We start from the raw sequence: 22,052 nt of genomic DNA on the forward strand, positions 1-22,052 counted from the left end.
GTTTTTCAAAAGTTAAAAACTGAGCTTCTTCGTGAATATGGCGGAGAGGAAAAGTGTCCATGGACATTATTGCAAATGAAAGGTAAATGTTTTATATAGAGTAGAATCACCAAACTTCACTTTTTTATTTTAACTTGTACGACCGACACTAAAAACAGATGCGAGGGAGACTAGCACTTACTGTACTTTGAAAATTAAAGAGTGATGTTAAAAGTTGTAGAAATTGTCCATGCATACATACATGCATACATAAACTTTATTTTAACTCGAGTTTTAGAGTAGCTTTACAAGCTAATATCTTCGATAATTGTTAGTGGATATTTTTTCATTTTATTTATTTATTATTTGTTTATTTAATGTCATATGCAGCTGCATACGAGACATACTTCAAAACGCTGAAAGCCAGCATGAAAAGGAGAGCTAAAAACAAAGATAAGGAGCATGTTCAGGCATGTAGAAGGCAAAATAGAAAACGAGAGGTGGGTTTATATCATGAAAGATTATTAACATCGCAATTATATAGTCACTAGATCAGCAAACATTTCCAATGCCTTTTAGAACTTACAGCCCAATCAGACAGCCAGAATTTGTGCATTTGTACATATCTTTTGAGCAACCAGGATTTTTTAAATTCTGAATTTAATTATGTCTGTGCTTCTGTAGAAATTGGGCAAACGTCATAAGAGTGTTACCGCGAAAAAATGGAGTGACGAGAAGAAGGCAAGAGTTGCTGATGTCATGAGGGTGGAGTACATGTCAAGTGAAGAAAGTGATCTTGATGAAGAACCTCCACATAAAACTCTTCGTTACGTTGTGAGACCTCTCACGTGGGAGAGCCAAGAGCTTGAAAAAGTGAAACGATCCCTTGACAAGCATCACATGAACTCTTTACCAGAATTGGTGAGAAAGAGAATACTGGAAAGAGAAATTGGCCCTCCATCGCCAAGGCAAAAGCAAAATCAATGCCCAAACTGGGCTTCTATTTATTAAAGGTTTTTATTGTATAATTATCAATGACTATCTATTTTTCTCTATTTCAAAAAATTGATACCTTTTCACGTGTGAAAATAACACCATTGCGATGGCTATTCAAAAATAGGGAAAGAATTGCCTGAAAAAGCCAAAACATACTTCATTGATAATTATATAATAAACAGAGGATATTACATGGCCGCTTGGAGATAGGAATTTTATCTCCTTGTGTAAGAAATCTTTTCAACACTCGAAGAAAAAATTCGTATCTCCGCGCGCCCATGTAATATTCTCTATAACATATTGGAAAAATAAACCTACATAACTCGGAAATTCATCATCGAGCAAGTCATAAAGAAATACCACAACATTTAACTATTTACTATTATACCAATTAAGGCAAGAGAAAATGAACTAAGTGAAGGAATTACCCCGATATTGCCTTCCAACCATCATGTGCACAGTTTGATGCTATTTTAAAACCATTTGTTTTTCTGCACGCGCATTTTAATACTGCCCGCGCTCTACGTTGTTTGCTTACGTTTTGGGGGTTTTCCGTTATTTCGACTCTGCCCTGGATATGAATGTGCACGTCGAAAGCTTGGCAAGTACGACAGGATATTGAAGTAGTATTTTGTTCAAATCCCTGAAGTATTTCTACATTTATTTTCCAAAGCTTTTGACCTACATCGTCATCTTGAGGGCAGGTTTGAACATTTGAACTTAAGAAAAGCACGAGAAAATATTAGCAAACAGCGTAGAGCGCGCGCGTACTATGCGCGTGCAGAAACTAAACGATCAAATATATAAATGAAGTCATTAGATGATATTTTTAGAATAGATTGTAAAAATAGCATCAAAGTGTGCACATGATGGGGCACGGGGATTCCTTCTCTTAGTTCATATTCTCTTGACCGAAGGTATTGATCATGAGTTATTGGTGATTATCCGGCATAACTTGCAGTGTAACAACCTCGATCTCTGTATATTTTAAATTGGATATATCATAATTTCGTGATTACTTTTTTTTTTTGTATTAATATTAGAATTTTATTGGATGAGCACGATATGGTAAATTACGTACCATGGCCGAGACTGTGTTATCTGTCTACAAATCTATGTGAGATAAAGCAGTAAAGGTCGTGATATTTTATATCATTCAGAAACTGTTTAAAGATTTAATTCTGCTTAAAAAGATACCAATTTATATATATATATATATATATATATATATATATATATATATATATATATATATATATATATTGTAGCGGACATCTTCTTTCGTTCAGTGGGGACATCTAATTCAGTAATGGGTACACAACGCAAAACGCTCGTCGATTATATCAGCGTTTTAATTCTCGATAATCTTGATGTTCTTCAGTTATTTCATTCACAATAGACAGATTTATAATTACGAGGTTCACTAGAAATAAAAAGTTACAAATTAAAAGCCTATATCTTACGGAAAATCAAATATAATCTTGACATACCATATGGTGTACGTATTACGATCGTCTTGCTGCCTGTCCCGGCTTACATCCCATAATTTCAACTTATGAATATTAATAACCTACGCTAATTAGGAAATCAAATAGTTGTCGTCTACATTACTGGCCCCAAATGAGGCATTTCTTATGGATCATTTCTTAAATCATTGTCCTGACGACAATAACAAATTAATTTGGTTTCATAGCACAATTATCAATTAACTCAACAATGTTCTTGTGTAATTCGCTAACAGTGCTTCCTTGATTCTTGAGGCTTTAATCAACTCCTTCCAGCAAGCACAATTTGTGAATGGGACGGACCAACTCTGTCTTAGACGTCTTGACTCTTGCGGAGCGTACAAGTCCCTCCCTTGCCTTGTAAACTTCTAGTACACATGCCAGAGGCCACTGGCCCCGTTTAACGGTCTCGTCCACCACCAAAACAACATCACCTTTCGCTAGGTTCCTTTGTGGGGAGATCCATTTCTGCCTCAATTGTAAAGTTGGTAGGTACTCTTTGAGCCAACGGCGCCAGAACAGATTGGCTAGATATTGACACTGTCTCCATCGACGTCTGCCATAGTTATCAGAAGCCGTGAATACACCTAGAGGCATACTCGCTCCTGGACGCAGTAACAGGATATGGTTAGGCGTTAAAGGGGAGTCGTCCTTGGGATCATCACTGCAAGTTGTCAACGGCCTACTGTTAAGAATGGCCTCCACTTGCGTCATTAAAGTCAACAGGACTTCGTCTGTAGTAACTTGCTCCCTCAACAGGGCCCTTAAAATGGACCTTACAGATCTTATGATTCTCTCCCATATTCCACCCATGCTGCTGGCTCCTGGGGGATTAAACTTCCAGACGATTTCTCTCTGTTTTAGGAAACTCTCGATCTTCTGAACATTCCATTCTTGTAAAGATTTGCGTAGCTCTCTCTCACCACCCTTATAGTTAGTGCCATTGTCGCTTCTGATTTCGATGGGTCTTCCTCTGCGATTCATGAACCGCTGCAACGCATTGATGAAGGAATCTGCTTCCAAGCTATGAGCAACCTCTAGATGTACGGCTCGTGATGTTAAACAAGTGAAAATGCATCCATACCGTTTCTCTGTGCTCCGACCTCTTTTCACTAAGAATGGACCAAAGAAGTCTGTTCCAACAAATGAAAATGGTGGTTCGTCAGGGGTGAGCCTGTCAACTGGCAAGTTTGCCATCTGTTGGGATATAGGCGGGGCCTTACGTCTTCGGCAGTCAAAGCATGTCGTCAGCACACGTCTAATTAGGGATCTTGCGCTTACTATCCAATATCGCTGTCTTACAAGGGCCAGTAGGTGTTCTCTTCCAGCGTGGCCGTACAGTTGGTGATAATGTCTAATAACAAGCTCGCAGACAGGGTGGTTCTTCGGTAGAATTGGTGGATGTTTGGCTGCATCAGAAATTGGGGCGTTCTCTAAGCGGCCTCCAACTAATAAAACTCCTCCTTTAAGCACGGGGGCTAGCTTGAAAATGCAACTTGCCTTTGGTAGGGGTTTCTCTCTTGTGGAAACTTTGACTTTCGACTTCTCAATCTGTTTGCTCAAGATATTCACTTCCCTTGTGAAGCCTTGGCCTTGTACATCCTTGATAATTGCAACTTCTGCTTCTCGAATCTCTTTCACAGTTATTCTTCCTCTTGTAGCAGGCTTAACTTCAAAATCATGCTTTGAACTTCTTAACTTGTTTACGAAGTAGTTTCTGAATCTCAGCATCCAGGCAATGGCCACCTTTAAGCGATACCAATCAGAGTAATGCTCGTACATTCGTTGCAGGAAGTTCTTTGAGTCCCTTTGCTGTGCCATATAGACCTGTCTCTCTCTCTTCACTTCTGGGTCGTCACTTGGTACCTCAGATATCTTGAGAACTGGTGCTGGCCACGAATCTTGGCCTTTCCATAAAAACTCAGGGCCGCACAACCATCGCCTTCCTTCGTCTCCTGTAATTTTCTCCGCGGTCAAACCTCTGGACGCATCATCCGCAGGATTGTCTTTGGTATTCACATATCTCCACTGCTTGGGGGTAGAAAATTCGTGAATGATAGCAATCCGATGTGCCACGAAGATGTTGAATCGTCTTGAGAAGTTGTTGATGTATTGAAGCACTGTTGTAGAGTCAGTCCAGAACGTCGACTCAGTCAGCGGCAGATCTAGCTCGGCTGTTAACATCTTATCAATTTTGACTGCTACAACGGCCGCCGATAGTTCTAAGCGAGGAATGGTCACTGGTTTTACAGGAGCGAGCCTTGACTTCCCGTTCAGGAACGAACAATGTACTTCCCCATTAATGTCAACCATCCGCAGGTACGATACGGTGCCATAAGCTGACTGGGAAGCATCTGCGAAATGGTGCAATTCATAGGTGACGATGTTTCCAAGGTCAGGTGACTTCAAGCATCTCGGTAGCTTCACATTTGACAGTCTTGGTAGGTCTTCTAGCCATCTCTTCCACTCAACGAGGTTATGTTCAGGGATTGGGTCATCCCATTTTAATTGCTGTCTACAAAGTTCTTGCAAGATTAGCTTGGCTAACAGGACGAATGGAGCAGCGATACCCAATGGATCATACACAGAACTCGTTATGGATAACATCCCACGTCTTGTAAGAGACCTTTCCTTTACCTGTGTCTTAAATCCGATGCAATCTTTCTCGACATCCCATTCAACTCCTAAGGCTCTTTCCGTCGGAAATCGTTCAAAGTCTAGTTCCTTTACAGCCTTAGCTCTTTCAGATTCAGGTATCGACTTGAGGACTTCTTTACTATTGCTCATCCACTTTGTGAGACGAAATCCTCCTCGTCGTAGCAGTTCAGTCACTTCAGATGCAGTTCGTATAGCGCCTTCAACAGTACTTGTCGACTTCAGCATATCATCCACATAGAAGTTCCTATGCACGATGTTCACAATCTCATCATCAAATTCGGTTTGATTGTCGTCAGCTGTTTTTCTGAGTGCAAAATTCGCACAACTTGGCGAAGACGTTGCACCGAAAATGTGGACTAGCATTTGAAAATTTGCTGGCTGTTGACTAAGATCTCCATCAGGCCACCAAAGGAATCTAAGCATGTCACAGTCCTTGGGCTCAACCTTGACTTGCAAAAACATAGCTTCGATATCTGCTGCTAGTGCTATGGGCTCTTCGCGAAATCTAGTAAGGACGCCTACGAGATTGTTCGTTTGATCAGGTCCTTGCAATAGTTGGTCATTTAATGACATGCCTTTCCATTTGGCGGCGCAGTCGAATACCACGCGTAGCTTCTTGGGGGTAATCACAGCATGGTGGGGTAGGTACCACACTCTCTTCTGGTCAAAATTCTCGTTGGGAAGGCGACGGGCATAGCCCTTAGTCAGATGGTCATCTATAACTTCTTTGTATTTCTCATAAAGTCCAGGATCGTTCAGGAATCTTTGTTTTAATGTTGCAAGTCTAAACTCAGCCATCGGTCGATTGTTCAATGTACAATAACTGCTGTTTCTCCACGGCAGGGCCATTTGGTAGTGACCCTCAGATAAAACCGTGCTTTCCTGCATGATAGACAACGCTCTTTTATCTTCTGCTGACATGCATTCTTCGGAACTTAGTACTGCATCTCCGAAATCGGTCCTCCAGAATCTTTCAACTTGAGCCTTAAGCTCATCACCGTGGGAAGATATGTAGTGTGCGTTCAAGCTTTGTTGATGCGTAGACTCAGTCATCGGTCCTACGATGGTCCATCCAAGGAGTGTCTTGACCGCATACGGTACCTTCCGTTGTCCTCGTTTCTCTTCTAACGCCCAAAAGGCTTCAGGCGTATCATTGCCGATGAGTAAAGTAACTTCATCAGTGTCTATTTCAGGTATTTGTATTTCTGCTAGATGTGGCCACCTACGAATGTCTTCATCTCTGGGTGCACCTTCTGTAGTGATGTGCAATTTTTTGACTGTCCATACGGTCGGTATCTCGACGACATTGTCTGAGTCAAGAGCTGTAACTTCCAAACTCGCGGTTAATCCCTTTCGCTGAACGTTTGCCTTTTCGATAGTTGTCAACGAGAATGTTCGTTCGGCGCCTTCGATTCCCAGCTGTTCTATTAGGCGTTTCTCGCACAATGTCGTGTCGGATCCTTGGTCCAAAAGAGCGTAGGTGACAACAGATCTCTGACCTTTCTTTCCACGAACCTTTACGGGCACGATTGGAAGACATACTCTTTTCTCCTTGGCAAGAACATCGACGCTGTTTACGCTATCAGCCTTGACGACATTATAATTTTTAGCACTGTTCGTATTGTTACTTGAATCCTGGCTCGGCTGTTGATTAAGGTTAGAGCTGTTCGGTGGATGCAGCAACGTGTGGTGTTTTCCCTCACAGGAATCCACTTCACACTGTTTTTTCTGATAGCAATTCTTTGCTCTATGTCCTCGCTTAAGGCAGTTGTCACATAACCCTTTGTCTCGAACAAACTTCATTCTTTCACCTTGCGTCTTCTTCTTAAATTCATCGCAGCTTGTGAGAAGATGTGCTTGGGCACAAAGACCACACTTTACCTGGTCGTTTAAAGTATATGCGGCCCTCGAAGCTAATTGTGAATCCTTTGTTGTTGCCGTCACTTTCGGCGTTTCTGCTTGGTGTGTCGCTAGGGTGGTAGCTCTTGGCGGCCTTGGCGTGTTCTGAAACGGTTTACTTCGGGGTCGCATTCTGTCCCTGGACGTGTCCTTTGAGTCCATAATCTGTCCGAAAACAGGATCATTTGCGGCCTTTGCTCTCTCAGACAAAAATTCGGACATATGGTCTATGCTGGGTTTTCCCCCTCCGCTTCGTATCACTCTAGCCTTCTCGAGCCACCTAGCCTTTAGGTGGACAGGGAAACGTTCTGCTATTTTCTTCAAGTTGTCAGCATTGTTCAAGTCGTCATAATATCCAACGGCACGTAGAGTTAATTCACAGTCCTTTAACTTATCGGCGAAAACTTGCAGGCCTTGTCTATCAGACGCCCTCAGCGGGGGTCCCTCAGTTACAAGATCAATGTAGGCCGTGGCTATGACATAAGGTTCGCCGAATCTTTCAAGCAATAACGTTCGTGCTGTGAGGTAGCCGTCGGTAGAGTCCAATACTACACAGTTCTTGATCACTTCTTTAGCCTTGCCCGTACAATATTGCAGTAAATAATTCAATCGTTCTCCGTTATCCTCAGTCTTTGCTTCAATGTTCTGTTCGTAGTTGCGAATAAACCTCCAGTAGTGTAATGGGTTTCCATCAAAGGTTAATAGCTCTGGTTTAGGAAGCATTAAAGCGTTGGTCATGGCGCTGGTGATCCTTTCTTGCTGCTTTATCAGTTGACTGAGGACCTTCTCATGGACTGCTGGCTTAGGTGGTTCATCGTTATTGGCAGTGTCGCTTAGACGGTTATCATAATCAGCGACGTAGAACTCGGGTGTGTTCAGGTCCAGCCATGCCTGTGGTGTCGGTGCATGCGCAGCATGAACAAACTTCGGTTTGGGCTTCCAGTGTACTACATCAGACCATTCTGTCGTCGTAAACGGGTTACTTGAGCTTCCCCTTGTCGGTGTTGCTAACGAACTGCCAGGCGTCTGGGCCATCGGGGCTGCGAATGGGTTAGTGGAGATCGGTGTTATCGGAGTTGCAAACGGGTTCACAGGGAGGCGCTGTCTAAAGTCTGCAACTCTAGTCGATTCCTTTGGGGCACTTCTTGGTGTGGAGCCAAAGGGGTTTGAACCAGGTAACACGTCGTCGTCGTCGTCGTAAAAATTGTATAGCTCAACTCGTTCGGCCCTTTCATAGATTTTTAGTTCAGTGTTTCTTTGTTCCATTTCGTGTTGAGCTTTTAGTAATGTGTGTCGACGTTTTATTTTATTGACTTGAATTGCCTCCTCTAACCGCAATTTCATCGTCATCTCTTCAATTCTTTCTTGCAATTCTTGCTCTTCCTTTAACTGTCTAATCTTAAGCTCGGCAACAGCTTGATCTGCCCTCGCTTTCAACTTTAACTTCGTTGCTGTACTTGATTGGGAACTTTCGTTAGAGCCTGCTTGGCTACTAGAATCGCAGGGTTCGACAAGAGGCAGATCAAAGTCAATGAACGGTCTTTTGTTCCGGTGGGTCCACGCATCAATTTCTCCCTCAATGTCTTTTTTAGCTTCTAGCTCTCTACTGTAAATGCCTTCAGCTTCTTCAATATCCAACTGTTCCTTCAAGCATTCTAAGTGCTGTTGACAACACCGTTCGAAGTTATCAAATGTGTTCAATATTTTCTGCCTTATCCTCAGAACGGTATCAATATCATTGAAATTCTCTGATTTCATCACTTCTTTTATATTTCGATAATTCTTTGTCAATTGGCCAATATATCCCGATCTTGAGCGTCTTAGAGCTTCAGCTCTCTCTTCTCTCACTCCGTCACAACTTTCACGATCAGCGGGCTTCTTGCGTCTTGCCGGCGGGCTTCCTGTGTCATCATCCATCGCTGCACATGGAAATTCGAGGAATTCACAAGCCGTACGATTCTTGTAAACACTCTTCGGAGATGAAATAAACGCTGGATAACTGCAGAATCAAGCTTAATAAATGTCCATCAGTCGGTGAATGACATATGTGAACAATAATGTAGCGGACATCTTCTTTCGTTCAGTGGGGACATCTAATTCAGTAATGGGTACACAACGCAGAACGCTCGTCGATTATATCAGCGTTTTAATTCTCGATAATCTTGATGTTCTTCAGTTATTTCATTCACAATAGACAGATTTATAATTACGAGGTTCACTAGAAATAAAAAGTTACAAATTAAAAGCCTATATCTTACGGAAAATCAAATATAATCTTGACATACCATATGGTGTACGTATTACGATCGTCTTGCTGCCTGTCCCGGCTTACATCCCATAATTTCAACTTATGAATATTAATAACCTACGCTAATTAGGAAATCAAATAGTTGTCGTCTACATATATATATATATATATATATATATATATATACATATATATATATATATATATATATATATATACCTTAATCTCGGCCATGTTGGGCATCATCTTTCATAATTAAACTGCAAGAAAGGGAGGCCTTGAGTGAACTCAACATGAAATTTGTGTTACTAGAGACATAAAACTTACAGATATTAATGCATTTGTATACGTTTCAATTTTTTATGTCTTTCGATTTGTCATATGCTGATGCAAACATTTTAGAACTACTTCAATAAATTAATATGCATTTATTTATAGAAGAATAAAAATTATATACCGCGAAATATAGTCTTATATTATTTTAAAATGCCAGTGTTTAAGGAATATCCTGTGGCACAACCCCATGGATGGCTCCATGGCCACTGTCGGTACTTCATTCATCCAAACGGTAAGGTAAATCTAACTTTTTTAAATTAGTCAGACTGTTATGACGTTTCTGGTTTGCTTCTAGTATTCGGTCTTTCGTTGTCCATTATAGATTCTCAGAGATGCTGGAATGGCAATGACAGCCAAAGAATGGGATGTGGCCGACTATTCAAAGGTCACACAAACATCTGATGTTAACAGGTTCAGGACACCAGGAATAAATATTGTCTTGTTATTGACAGCATCAATTTTGTTTTCAATCAGTTTAGTGCTTTTTTATTTAGTAATTTTGTATTAAACTCTAATTTTGCTTGTAAATAAAGGACGATTTGAAACGATCTAAAATTTTGTTCAAGCTTGTTGAGATATGTCATTAAAGAGATTTTTTAGCCACTATAATCATTCTTGCCTTGCTATGGTGCTTCGCTTCATTCTGTCTAAAGAGAAAAAGCAACAAATATGGACTTCAATAATGAGAGATTTTCTGACTTGAGTCCGAGTTCGAGTTAGGTACCAGTCTACTTCGCTCGTTTTTGTGATTCTGCGATTTGATTTTATCAAAAGCTCTCAAATTGTTTGAAATGAAATCGTGGAATCAGTTATTCTTCTACTGACGATTTGTGTTTCTAATTAAAATGATAAATTTTAGCCCAGAACATTTCAAAAAGAATCATAATTACCTCAGTTCATGTGGTTTTTGTAAACTCAAAGGAAACTTCAAACTTGCTCAGTCCTTTGGTTGTACATCTTGCTGGAAGATTCCAGAACCAAGAAAGTTCTGAAAAACGGTCACCATCCCAAAATTCAATTTTTAATTCTGTGTTCATTTTGATTATGCAACCACTGATCTCTGTGGTCCCAATGAGATGACATTTTTTTACACATTTCATTGATCTGAATACCAATGTTTGACTTTTTCTTCTAAACCAAGATAATAATATTTTATTTCTCCAGGATTTTGACAATGTCGACACACTTCAGTTGGAGAATCCATGATGTCCCAGTGCCTGGGGTGAGTGTCGCTTAAACAAATAAAGTATTCTTTGGCTTCTGTATAACCCAATTCAACCAGGTATTTCTTGGCTTCATCTCAGGTTTTAGGCCAAGCTGCTCACCATCACCATTACCATCACCACGTGGACCAAGATTGATGCCGAAACTTTGAAGGAAGAAATTAAAAAAGAAGTTAAGAAGCAGGTGAAAGCCGAACTAATTCTTCTAAATAATGCAATTAAAGAGCTAAAGGATAAATGTACTACATTAGACAATTCAATAACAATAACAACAACAACTCGAAGTCGCGTATCTTCATAAACGAATCCCTCACTATCTACAGGAAGATATTATTTAGCAAGGTATATAATTTCAAGAAGAATCGTTACAAGCACTTATGGACAATGAATGGCAAAATTTATTTAAAGAAGGATGACTCGGTGCCAACCTACTTGTTCACAACATTGGAGGCCTTCGAAGAATTTGAATATGGTAATTATAAGTAAACTGTTATAAAATAGGTCCGCCGAATAATGTAGATAATTTAAGTGACTTGTACGATTTGATTTCAAATCCTGATAGGTTTGATGATTGCGATTCTGATAATGTTACAATTACCTTGTTCTGATTATTACTCTGTCCCTGATATTAATTCTATTTTGCAATCAGATGAGCAGCTCTCAAACTCACTATTTTTGTTACATGTAAACATTAGAAGCCTCTCAAAAAACCTAGAAATATTCCACGAACATCTTTTAACGTTAAAGAAATATCCGGATATCATTGGTGTCACAGAATCTAGGCTAAATGATCGATCTATATCTAAGGTTGACATATCTGGTTATGACTTTTTTCATGATAATTCTTTAACGAAGGCAGGGGGCACTGTTACAAAACCAACTCGAATAACCTCGCACTCCACAACGCTTATTGATCATATTTATACGAATTCTACCGATTTTGATCAAACCTCGGGAATTCTAACGCTAGATGTTAGTGATCATTTACCTGTCTTTAGTTTACTATCATGCAATATTAGTAAAAGGGAAAATCCGTTAACTTATTACAGATATTATAGTAATTTTGACAAAGAAAAATATCTACGAGAATTAGGAAATGTTGAATGGAATGACTTAATAGATGCAGACATCAATATAACAACCCAAAATTTCCTGAACACCATTAATACGATTGTTGACAGTAATGTTCCACTAAAACGAACATCAGAAAGAAGGGCAAAGGTAAACAAGTAAGCCGTGGTTATGCAGGGGCATCCTTCGCTCAATCAAGAATAAACAACGTCTATACGGTAGTTATATTCATGATCGTAATAATAAGGAAAAGTTCACTAAATACAAAAAGTACTCAAATCTCTTAAATAATATTATAAAGAAAAGAAAAAAAGAATACTTTGAATCCACTGAATTAAAGTCCCGATTTTGAGGGTATAAAGTTTACATGCTCGAAATAATAGTAAATGTCAATGAAAATATTAATCGCGTAATATTTGGAAAACGCTGTCATACATTTTTTTAATATTGCAATATGTTGGGTGCCTTGATGAATAGTATCGACTGGTGCAAGTCGCCTTGAAAGTTTAGGTCTAGTTTTCGAGCAAATAAGCTGTAAACGATTTCTATGATGTCATCGTTACGTCACAATGAAAAAGCCGCTTTAAACTAATTTATCATTTTTGAAACCTTTAATCCTTTCCTGACATTGTGTGAAAAGTGCTTGCAGATCGAGTTATTCAAGACGAAGTTGTAGCCGTTAGCTGTTAATGCGGCTAGATGTGCCAGACCAAAACTACCCAGAGCCTCCTTAATATGTGGTTTACAACGGGTTTACACTATGCATGCATTACGAATGATACCCGATGCGCAATTCGAAAAAATGGACCTCAATATTGGCCAAATAGCAACTATCAAAGCCTTACTGTCAGCTGGAGAGGTATGGGCAGATTTATTCAAGCTACCGAAATTTCCAATAAAACTGTATATTTTTTTTGATAATGCATTTAACATAGTTAAATGGGAATGCTTTAGTACGGTGGCCCACAACTGTCACGGCAAAACAAAAAAAGCCACGGCAAAATAAAAAAACTCACGGCAAAAATTACGAAACAAAAGTGGTCAGCGGATGCAGCGAGTCAGCGGTAGTTCCAATAAACACGGTCACTGGAATCGCACGCGCGTGTGTTGGTGTGCTGCTTCACCGGTGGTTTATCACAAATTTATAGCTCCAACTGCTGAGAAATTATTTACTGATGTTTTGCTCTCAGTGCGGCTGTACTGTTAACCTTGAAGACAAGTTTTGTGCCAGCTGCATCTAATTATCGTCCAATTGCAGTATTGCCATCATTTAACAAGATTCTAGAAAGGATTATATATGATCGGCTATAAGTTTCTAGACCACCATAAGGTTATAAATACATATCAGTTTGGTTTCAGGAAAAATCATTCAACTGAACATGCAATTTTAGAATTAACTGACAAATTAAAAAGATCTATTGATAACAAAGAAATGACGTGTGGAATTTTCCTTGATTTTACTAAAGCTTTTGATACGGTTAACCATCAGATACTTCTTTCTAAATTACATAAATATGGTATTAGAGGAATAGCTCATAGTTGGTTTAATAGTTATCTCACCAACAGAGACAGACAAAGACAAAGACCCAGTCGTAATAGAAAATATTATTAATCAAGAGTGGAATAATATAATAAAATACTGTGAAACTAATAAGTTGACTATCAATCTAAAGAAAACACATTATATGATAATTAAGTCTGCCAAGAAAAGAGCACCTATGATTAAAGTCCCTCAAATTGAACAAAAACCTTACATTAAATACTTAGGAGTTTATATTGACCAGCATCTTAATTGGGAATATCAAATCAAACTTGTACACAGTAAAATATCTAAGAATATCGGAGTGATTAATAAGTTAAGGTACTATGTTAACTTGAAAACATTACGAGATGTGTATTTTTCAATAATTTATCCATACTTAGCATATGGGATATTATCTTGGGGAAATACATACAAAACAAATTTAACTAAAATATTCACAGCTCAAAATAAATGTATGAGAAGAATTTTCTTCTGTCATAACTATGAACATGCAGCCCCCCTCTATAAATTATTAAGCATATTAACATTTCAAAATATCCTATATTACAAGGCAGGTGAACTTGCATTTAAAATCCTTAATGATAGGACACATGTCCCAGATATATTTTCTGGCATGCTTAAACTTGCAAAAGAACAACATCAATACAATACCCGTTATGCTTCAAAAGACAATCTCCTTTGTCCCTTAGAACAAATTATGGAAAGTTTACATTCCAATTTTTAATAACAAAAATTTGGGAAACAATTCCCATTACGATAAAAAAGCTCAATTCTCTCTCTCTTTTTAAGAAGAATTTAAAATACATCTTCTTCTTAAGCAAATATAGTAGTATATATATGTATAGAACATATGTATACATATGTATGCTATAAACAACAATAATTTATTATTCTTAATTCATTGAAAGTACTATTGTAAATAGTTATTCTTCATTTATTGAAATATTTAAGTGTAAATATTTATGTATATTTCCGAATCGGCTCTTGGTCAAAATATGTTATGATAATCAATCACAGTAAGTGGCTGTCGACTAGAAAGTATTTTACTCCTTCGACAACCACACACACTTTCTCTTATTCTTTTTTCTATATTTCAATTGTAAAGCATTGGCTCTTATAATTTCCATAATTATATCCTTGTAATAATTCTTTTATTTCTATTAATGTGTGTTAATAAATAAAAAGTTCAAAAGTTCAAAGTAAGAGTATGCTATGGTTTACAGAGTCAAAGGCTTTTGACAAATCTAAAAAGACACCCACTGATAGTTCTTTGTTGTCAATTGAAGAAGAAATCTGATTAATCATTTGTATAATGGCTAAGTTAGTTGAGTAGTTCGAGCGAAAGCCATATTGATGTTCATACAGTATGTTGTGTTTACCAATGAACAAGATTAATCTATTGTATATAACTCTTTCAAAGAACTTAGAAAAAAACAGGAAGAATAGAGATAGGTCTATAATTACTAAATTCAGTATGGCAATCACTTTTGTAAATAGGAATAACTTTTGCAAGTTTAGTATTATCAGGAACAATACCTGTTGAAATAGAAAGGTTGATAATATAGGATAGAGGTTTAGCAAGTGAATCAATGTTTGATTTAATATCAGCAATGTTAACTTGGCTGACTTGCACTGATGAGGAATTCACCCAGGACAAATTGGCACAGTGTATTACCAACAAAGATGTCGTACAGTGTGAATTGGTACTGGTTCCACTCCACATGAATATCTGCCACTGAGGTTTGGTAGTTGTGGATGTTGAAAATGAGCAGTTGCTGTTCGATGATGGCCTCAAAATTAACCCTAGTAGAAATGTCTTACCCATCCATCATGAGAGCACTGGATTTCATCAAACTAACAGGCTTACCATCAGATGATTTTTGGAACAGCCCAACTCTTGGCTTTAGAATATTGGATAATAGTATGCATTTGAGTTGAGCAACAAGAAAGACTTCCTTTTAATTTTTCAATGAAAAAGATTTCTCTTACAAACTTCTCTTACAAACTTAAAACAAAAAAGTCAACATTACTAATTTAAGTCGGTAAATTATTCAAAATTAAGTCCAAAGTTCAAACATAGTCAGAGCTTTGCATAATAAACTACAATATCTTTGATTGACCAATTGGTTTACTGAATCATGATATTGCAAGTTATGACTTGATATTTACTCCTTTTTTCATGATTAATGATTTGTTTAATGCTTTCAGGAATCATCAACATTGCTTAGTCCAACTAATTCTAACTACAATTCTTCAATACAAGAAGATGTTAACAATGAAGAATTTGTAAGTGTTTAATTAACCTTAAACAATTTGTTTATTTCGAAAATCGAATACTAAACTAATTATACTTTTTCGTTTTCCTATAGATTTTTAATGGGACTAACTTGTTGAGTCATGTCGGCTCAAAGGCGAAAAAGCCAAAGCTTTATGCAACAGCCCTACTGTCACTTCTTTTCACAGATGAAGAGATGAGAAGTGGCAGTGTGGAAAGTAGTATAGGGAATGGGGGTTCCAGCGCAATCTCAACACGGGCAAGACCCGTGTCAAAAATCCACCTACGGAAACAACCCCACTCAAGTGTGGTTGGGGGCAACAGCGCAAATATGTTAGTCTATATATGGAGTGCGAAGAATGTAAGAGAACTTTTAAGAAAGAAGCGGATTTGAAAAAGCATTTGAAAATGAAGACGAAGTGTATGAGCAGTTATGATTGTGGATGTGGTAAGAAGTTTGAGACTAAGGTTAAATTGTTTTGGCATTGTCAGGACTGTGAGTACGACTACGACGACCTAAAAAGTGCTTGGTATTAGGTATAAAATATTTCCTATTATATAGATGGAATCCCAAAGCAACTTCAGCACGGTGTCAATACCCGGTAACGGTGAGATTGACGTTAGACAGTTTTGGCGTCAGTCAGAAAGGAAGGTTAAAAGGACTCTCCGAAAAGGTATAGAAGAATTAGGAGCCCTGAAAGCGAGCATAATGGTAGAAGTAAGTTTGTCAAAAGACGAGGTAATGACGACAGCAATGTTGCGATCAAAGTCGTTAGTGATATTAGAATCCACGAATCTGGATAGGTCACTCAGTGAAGCCTTAGAAGCAATAATGGAGTCGCTGTCTAACTACACGAAAGAAGGATCGGGTTGGACAGTAGAGGAGGTTGAAGGAATAGAGATAAGTATAGCCAGGTACGTACCCATACGAGGGGGGAGTTACGTACCGCTACCAACGTGGGTAGAAAGGAAGAAGGCTATTGTAAACGTGAAGAATGAAGACAATCGATGCTTTATGTGGGCAATCAGGTCTGCACTGTATCCAGCAGAGAAGGATCCCTGTAGGACAAGTAAGTATCCCACAGATGATTTAGAGTGGGATGGTGTGGAATTTCCCATGCAGTTGATAGACATCCCCATATTCGAGGAAATAAACGATCTAGCAATTAACGTTTACGGAGTCAGAGAGCAGACGATAGTACCGTTAGTTCTGTCAAAAAGTAAAGGAGAGCGCGTACATTTATTCTACCACGGCGGACACTACTCATGGGTTAAACACATTAGCAGACTATTCTACAGACACACCAAACACAAAGGTAAGAAATACTTCTGCGATTGCTGCTTATTATCCTTTACCAGCGTTAAAGCTCTAAAGGAAGACGATGAAATATGTCGCGGAGTCGAAGAAGTGGCGCAACGGATCCAGATGCCCACAGATAAGAACCTATCCTACTCAGACCATCAAAAGCAGATGCAGGTGCCTTACGTGATATATGCAGACTTCGAAGCGTTGATAACTAAGGAAGAGCAGAAACGTGGCGCCACGAATAAGGTAGGATTACACGAGATCTGCTCCTTTGGTTACATAGTAGTCAGATCAGACGGTAAAGCAAACCCTCCTGTGATTTACCGAGGTAAGAACGCAGCTAATGAGTTTCTAGAAGCATTGCGAGAAGAGGAGGAAGAGATAAGAGAACAATTAAGACGTCCAAAGAAGATGGAATTTACCAAAGAGAACCAGGAGGCTTTTAACAAGGCAAAAAAATGCCACATTTGTCAACATACGCTTCTTCAGTTTGGAAGACGAGCCAAGAAAGCGTGGGATGAAGATGGAAAGTATCTAGGAGAAGCTCATTTTAAATGCGGGAAGTATGCTAAGAAAGGTGAGAAGCCGGGAAAGCCCTCCACGCACTGCATTCACTGCCACAAAGCATTTGTTGAGGATTTCTATGTGGATAAGGTTAGGGATCACTGCCACATCACGGGTAAATACAGAGGAGCGGCTCATTGGAAATGCAATATAAACTTCAAAGTAAATCCAGACATGGAGATTCCGGTGTTCTTTCACAACCTCCGCGGTTACGACTCCCATTTGCTACTACAAGGAACAGACGGCTCCGACGTCAAATGCATACCCAACAACAAAGAGCGCTACATGTCCGTAACTGTGGGTAAGCTAAAGTTCTTAGATTCGCAGCAGTTTATGGCGGACTCCTTAGCAAACCTCGTAAAGTATAACACCAACTTTCCCATTTCCAGCCAATACGGCGCGGAAAGGAAAGGAGTGTACCCATACGAGTACATGGACTCCTGGGATCGATTCGAAGAACCCCTACCACCTAAAGAGAGATTCTACAGCACCCTAAACGAGTCTGGCATAAAGGATGAGGAGTACCAGCATGCGTTAGACGTGTGGGAAAAGTACTCCTGTGAGAACATGGGTGACTACCACGACATCTACCTAAGGTCTGACGTAGTGCTGCTCGCAGATGTTTTCCAAAGCTTCAGAAAGATGGCTATGGAATATTACGGATTGGATCCCGCTAATTTCTACACGGCTCCTGGGCTCAGCTGGAGTGCTTTGTTAAAGAAGACAAATGCGCAGTTGGATCTCCTAACGGAGTACGACATGTATCGGTTTATGGAAGACGGTATTCGTGGCGGCGTATGCGGACCCAGCCGACGTTACGCCCGCGCAAACAACCCCTTAGTAGAGCACGACCCAGAGAAACCAACCACATACATTTACTACCTGGATGCGAATAACCTTTATGGTTGGGCAATGTCACAGTACCTACCTGTGAGAGACTTCGAATGGGATCCAGTGAAGCCGATAGACTTCTACATGCAGGTAGGAAAGGAGGAAGACAAGGGTTACGTCTTAGAAGTGGATCTGGAGTACCCAGAGCGCCTGCACGACGAACACAATGAGTTCCCCTTAGCACCAGAAGCGATAGAGATACCATTTAAGCAGCTAAGTCCGCTGCAAAAGCAAATGTGCCCTGGTTACAAACCGTACAGGAAACTAACTATGAACCTGATGGATAAGAAGAAGTATGTGGTACATTACCGCAACCTGCAGTTCTACGTGCGACACGGAATGCGCGTAGAGAAGATCCACAGAGTCCTAAAATTCACGCAGGAACCCTGGATGCGCCCCTACATTGACTTTAACACGCAAAAGCGTACCGCAGCGAAAAATGACTTCGAGAAAAACCTCTTCAAACTGATGAACAACAGCGTGTTCGGAAAGACAATGGAGAACATCCGCAAGCGCGTAAGCGTAAAAATAGTCAGCACCAAAGAGGAAGCAGAAGCATACGTGTCACAGCCAGGCTTCGTTAGATACGTAGAAATGCTGAACTTCTACGTGATTCACATGAAAAGGGCAAACCTCTTACTAAACAAGCCCGTTTACACAGGCTTTACGGTGCTGGATCTATCGAAGCTGCTTATGTACGAGTTCTACTACGATAAGCTTAAGCCAAAGTACGGAGACCGCTGTCGCCTCCTGTACACAGACACCGACTCCCTAATTCTAGAAGTGCAAACGGAAGACGTTTACAAAGACTGCCTCCCCGACATAGACGAGTACGACACCAGCGGTTACCCGAAGGAGCACTTCCTTTACTCTGCGAAGAATAAGAAGGTAATTGGGAAGATGAAAGACGAAATGTTAGGAAAACCCATCGTGGAATACGTGGGTCTGAAACCAAAGATGTACAGCGTGCTAAAGTTAGACGGCGTAGAAAAGAAAGCTAAAGGCGTAAAAAAGTATGTGGTTAAGAAGGACATTACGCACGAGTCCTACCTCAACGTATTACGAACACGCAAGGAACAGCGGCATAAGATGAACAGCCTGCGCAGCTATGGTCATCAGATACATAACGTCACGCAGGAGAAGGTGTCACTGTCTGCATTTGACGGTAAGCGATGGATGTGTGATGACGGAGTGCATACGATAGCATTCGGACATCACACGATAAGCAGTTCTTCTTTGACGAACCCACGCGTGGGACCATCATGAAGATAATACAAGATGGGCTGACCCTTCTTAGCTATCGCACTTCGGATCTGGTAAGTTTCCAAAGACCAATTAGGATCCGTAGCTCTTTTGGATCCTCCTTCTAATTCACCCGGCTCATAGAGATATCGGACCGTGACATTACCTAATTTCTTTTCATGGGGGAAGACCGCCCTCGAACTTCTGATGAAGGACTTGTGTTCCACGTGTTTCTTTTTTATGGCATCCCTGGGTTTCATTCCCGTAGCCCTGGCCGCCTCGTTATTCAAAGCCGCGATGACCTGGGGGAGCCTCTGAGTCCATTCCCTATTGCGTTTGGAGGGATCTTCCAGCTCTTTCCAATACTGGTATCCAAAGAGACGCTCAGCCAAGGTCTTATTGAATCTTTCGACGATGCTCTGACCCCTGTGGTACTCAGCTTTGGCTCTCCTAATTTTAGTGTCGTGGTCTTTCAGGGTCTTAGTAACCACGCCCATGAACTCTGTCCCCGCATCCACTTGCAGCAGCTTAGGCCATTTCAAGACGCGCTTATAAATCCTACCTAGGGCTTCTGCGACTTCCCCAGAATCCTTGCTGGTTATAGGTTCGGCGTCCTTATATCTGCTTGCGATATCAACTACGGTCAAAGCGTATCTATAGGTCTTTCTTCTCACCTTGTCATGTGGTAAGAAGAGCAAATCCGCCTGATGAACTTCATTAGGGGTATTTACGGTAAAGCTGGGCCTGGGAATGTACTTGGGCACGGGAAGATAAACCTGCCAGAGGGTTTGTTTTTTCAACCAGTTCTTAGCCGTTTCGTCTGATACCCTGGCCGCGGTCGCGAGTTTCTTGATGGCTGATGCTCCTTTCCAATAGCCTTCAGGCCCATAGTAAATCCTTTTAAGTTTGTCCTCTACGCGGCCCATTATATGAATTCCAAAACAAGATTGATCTTACGTCCGTTAAAATCCACCGTCTTTCCGTCCACTTTAATGGTGATGTTTATGCTTTCTACCAAATTAGATAAGTCATAGCTCAAAGAAATGGGAGTGTATTCTACTGGGTCAAATGGATTACCTTTGGGTAGAAACTTGGACATAAGAGAAGACTTTTCTCCATTGTTGTAACTATGGATCAAGTCGCAATAGACTTCGTAAGAGGATGCGACTTTCCATTTTACGTCATATGTACTGCCGCTATTTATCGTGGTACTAGTAAGGCCCAGGAGTTCTACCAATGAACTGTCCTTTAGATTGGCGCTTCCACTACTTTTCTTGAATTTCATTTCATGGGGTAATCCTGTGGTAAGAGTATATCCATGCTTTGCTAGCTCCTTAGCCAGTGTTATAGGGGTGTAATGGGAATCTGGTATTTTTGGTTTGGTGCCGGAAGTTCCGATGACAAAGCCATTAATTAAATTATACCAAGAATTATACAAAGAGCAACTAACCAGCCGAACCTTACAGGCTTTGATGGGGGGATTCAGATAAGTGGTAAAGTTATTCTTGTCGCTTTCCAAAAAGACGATCATTATATTAGATACGCCAAAGCCACGCCTCCGGCCAGCCCTGCGACTCCTACGAAGACCAGCTCACTATCTTTTTGTTTCTTAGAAGGCTGGTAGTAATTCTTGAACTGAGGCTTTTTTAACGCCACTGTGGGATGCGCTTGCGCATAAAGTTTAAAGGCGTAGTCTGTGTTTTCGAAGTTCTTATCCGCCTGCATTTTGTCTTGGTAATTCTTATCCAACCAATCCCTGTAAGCTTGTCTTTTTTCATTCCAAGCTGCAACGTCCCTTTGATATTTCTCCAGCGCTAAGTCGTGTCTCTTTCTTTCGGCGGCCAGATTTCCGCTGCGATCACCTCTAACTAATCTATCCAAATATTGACCACCATAATTAGCCCCTGTAAATGCTAAAGCTGCAATGACTCCACCTGCGACTAAGCTAACCATTATACATTAGGTAGGTACTTTTCCTTCCGTAGGTAATCCTTTACCATGATAGCCCCGCCAACGGCAGCGGTCATCTTAGCAAAATTAGCGAAGCTCTTGCTTGGGTCTTCAGTAAAGTCTTCTTTGAGCACTTTCTTACCTACCCAACCAATGCCCGCAACAATAGAAGTAATGATAGCTGCTTCTTCAACAGTTTTCAACAACGCGGTCGACATTATATTACAAAGCGAGAAGGTTATTATTCCATTTCAGGGATTTTGCTTTTTCTAACCTCCACAGGTGCGTGATATGTTGGGGCCTCCCACTTTACTTCTGGCTTCATATTCCGCCATTGTAAGTAAAAGCTGCCTGCTGCTATAGCAA

General features: G+C 40.2%; 1 protein-coding gene and 2 long non-coding RNA genes across 3 annotated transcripts in view; 1 reads left to right on the top strand and 2 right to left on the bottom strand.

The window, feature by feature from the left end:
• The window catches only part of LOC148908305 (uncharacterized), a 188,228-nt gene extending 178,244 nt beyond the window's left edge, over positions 1 to 9,984 (top strand). The window contains exon 3 of the long non-coding RNA XR_016120630.1: positions 9,944 to 9,984. This is a non-coding gene — a long non-coding RNA (uncharacterized LOC148908305). The remainder of the gene's footprint in view (positions 1 to 9,943) is intronic.
• On the bottom strand, positions 2,310 to 7,274 carry LOC148908324 (uncharacterized). The gene is made up of 2 exons (XM_089034975.1): positions 2,466 to 7,274; positions 2,310 to 2,398 (listed from the first exon to the last, which is right to left on the bottom strand). The coding sequence occupies exon 1, from the start codon at positions 7,257 to 7,259 to the stop codon at positions 2,739 to 2,741; it is 4,521 nt and encodes a 1,506-aa protein (XP_088891101.1). The 5' UTR covers positions 7,260 to 7,274; the 3' UTR covers positions 2,310 to 2,398; positions 2,466 to 2,738.
• On the bottom strand, positions 9,167 to 9,434 carry LOC148908325 (uncharacterized). The gene is made up of 2 exons (XR_016120675.1): positions 9,323 to 9,434; positions 9,167 to 9,255 (listed from the first exon to the last, which is right to left on the bottom strand). It is a non-coding gene; the product is annotated as an uncharacterized LOC148908325 (long non-coding RNA).
• Positions 9,985 to 22,052: the final 12,068 nt, after the last annotated feature.

This window comes from Actinia tenebrosa, unplaced genomic scaffold (assembly GCF_029948245.1).
Source record: "Actinia tenebrosa isolate PJP-AT-01 unplaced genomic scaffold, QUT_ActTen_1.0 PGA_scaffold3__52_contigs__length_22856419, whole genome shotgun sequence".
Taxonomy (NCBI): domain Eukaryota; kingdom Metazoa; phylum Cnidaria; class Anthozoa; order Actiniaria; family Actiniidae; genus Actinia; species Actinia tenebrosa.

What these genes read in the sequence shown, in the direction of transcription:
- LOC148908324 (XM_089034975.1), bottom strand. Translation starts at nt 7,259, where the DNA reads ATGTCCGAATTTTTGTCTGAGAGAGCAAAGGCCGCAAATGATCCTGTT.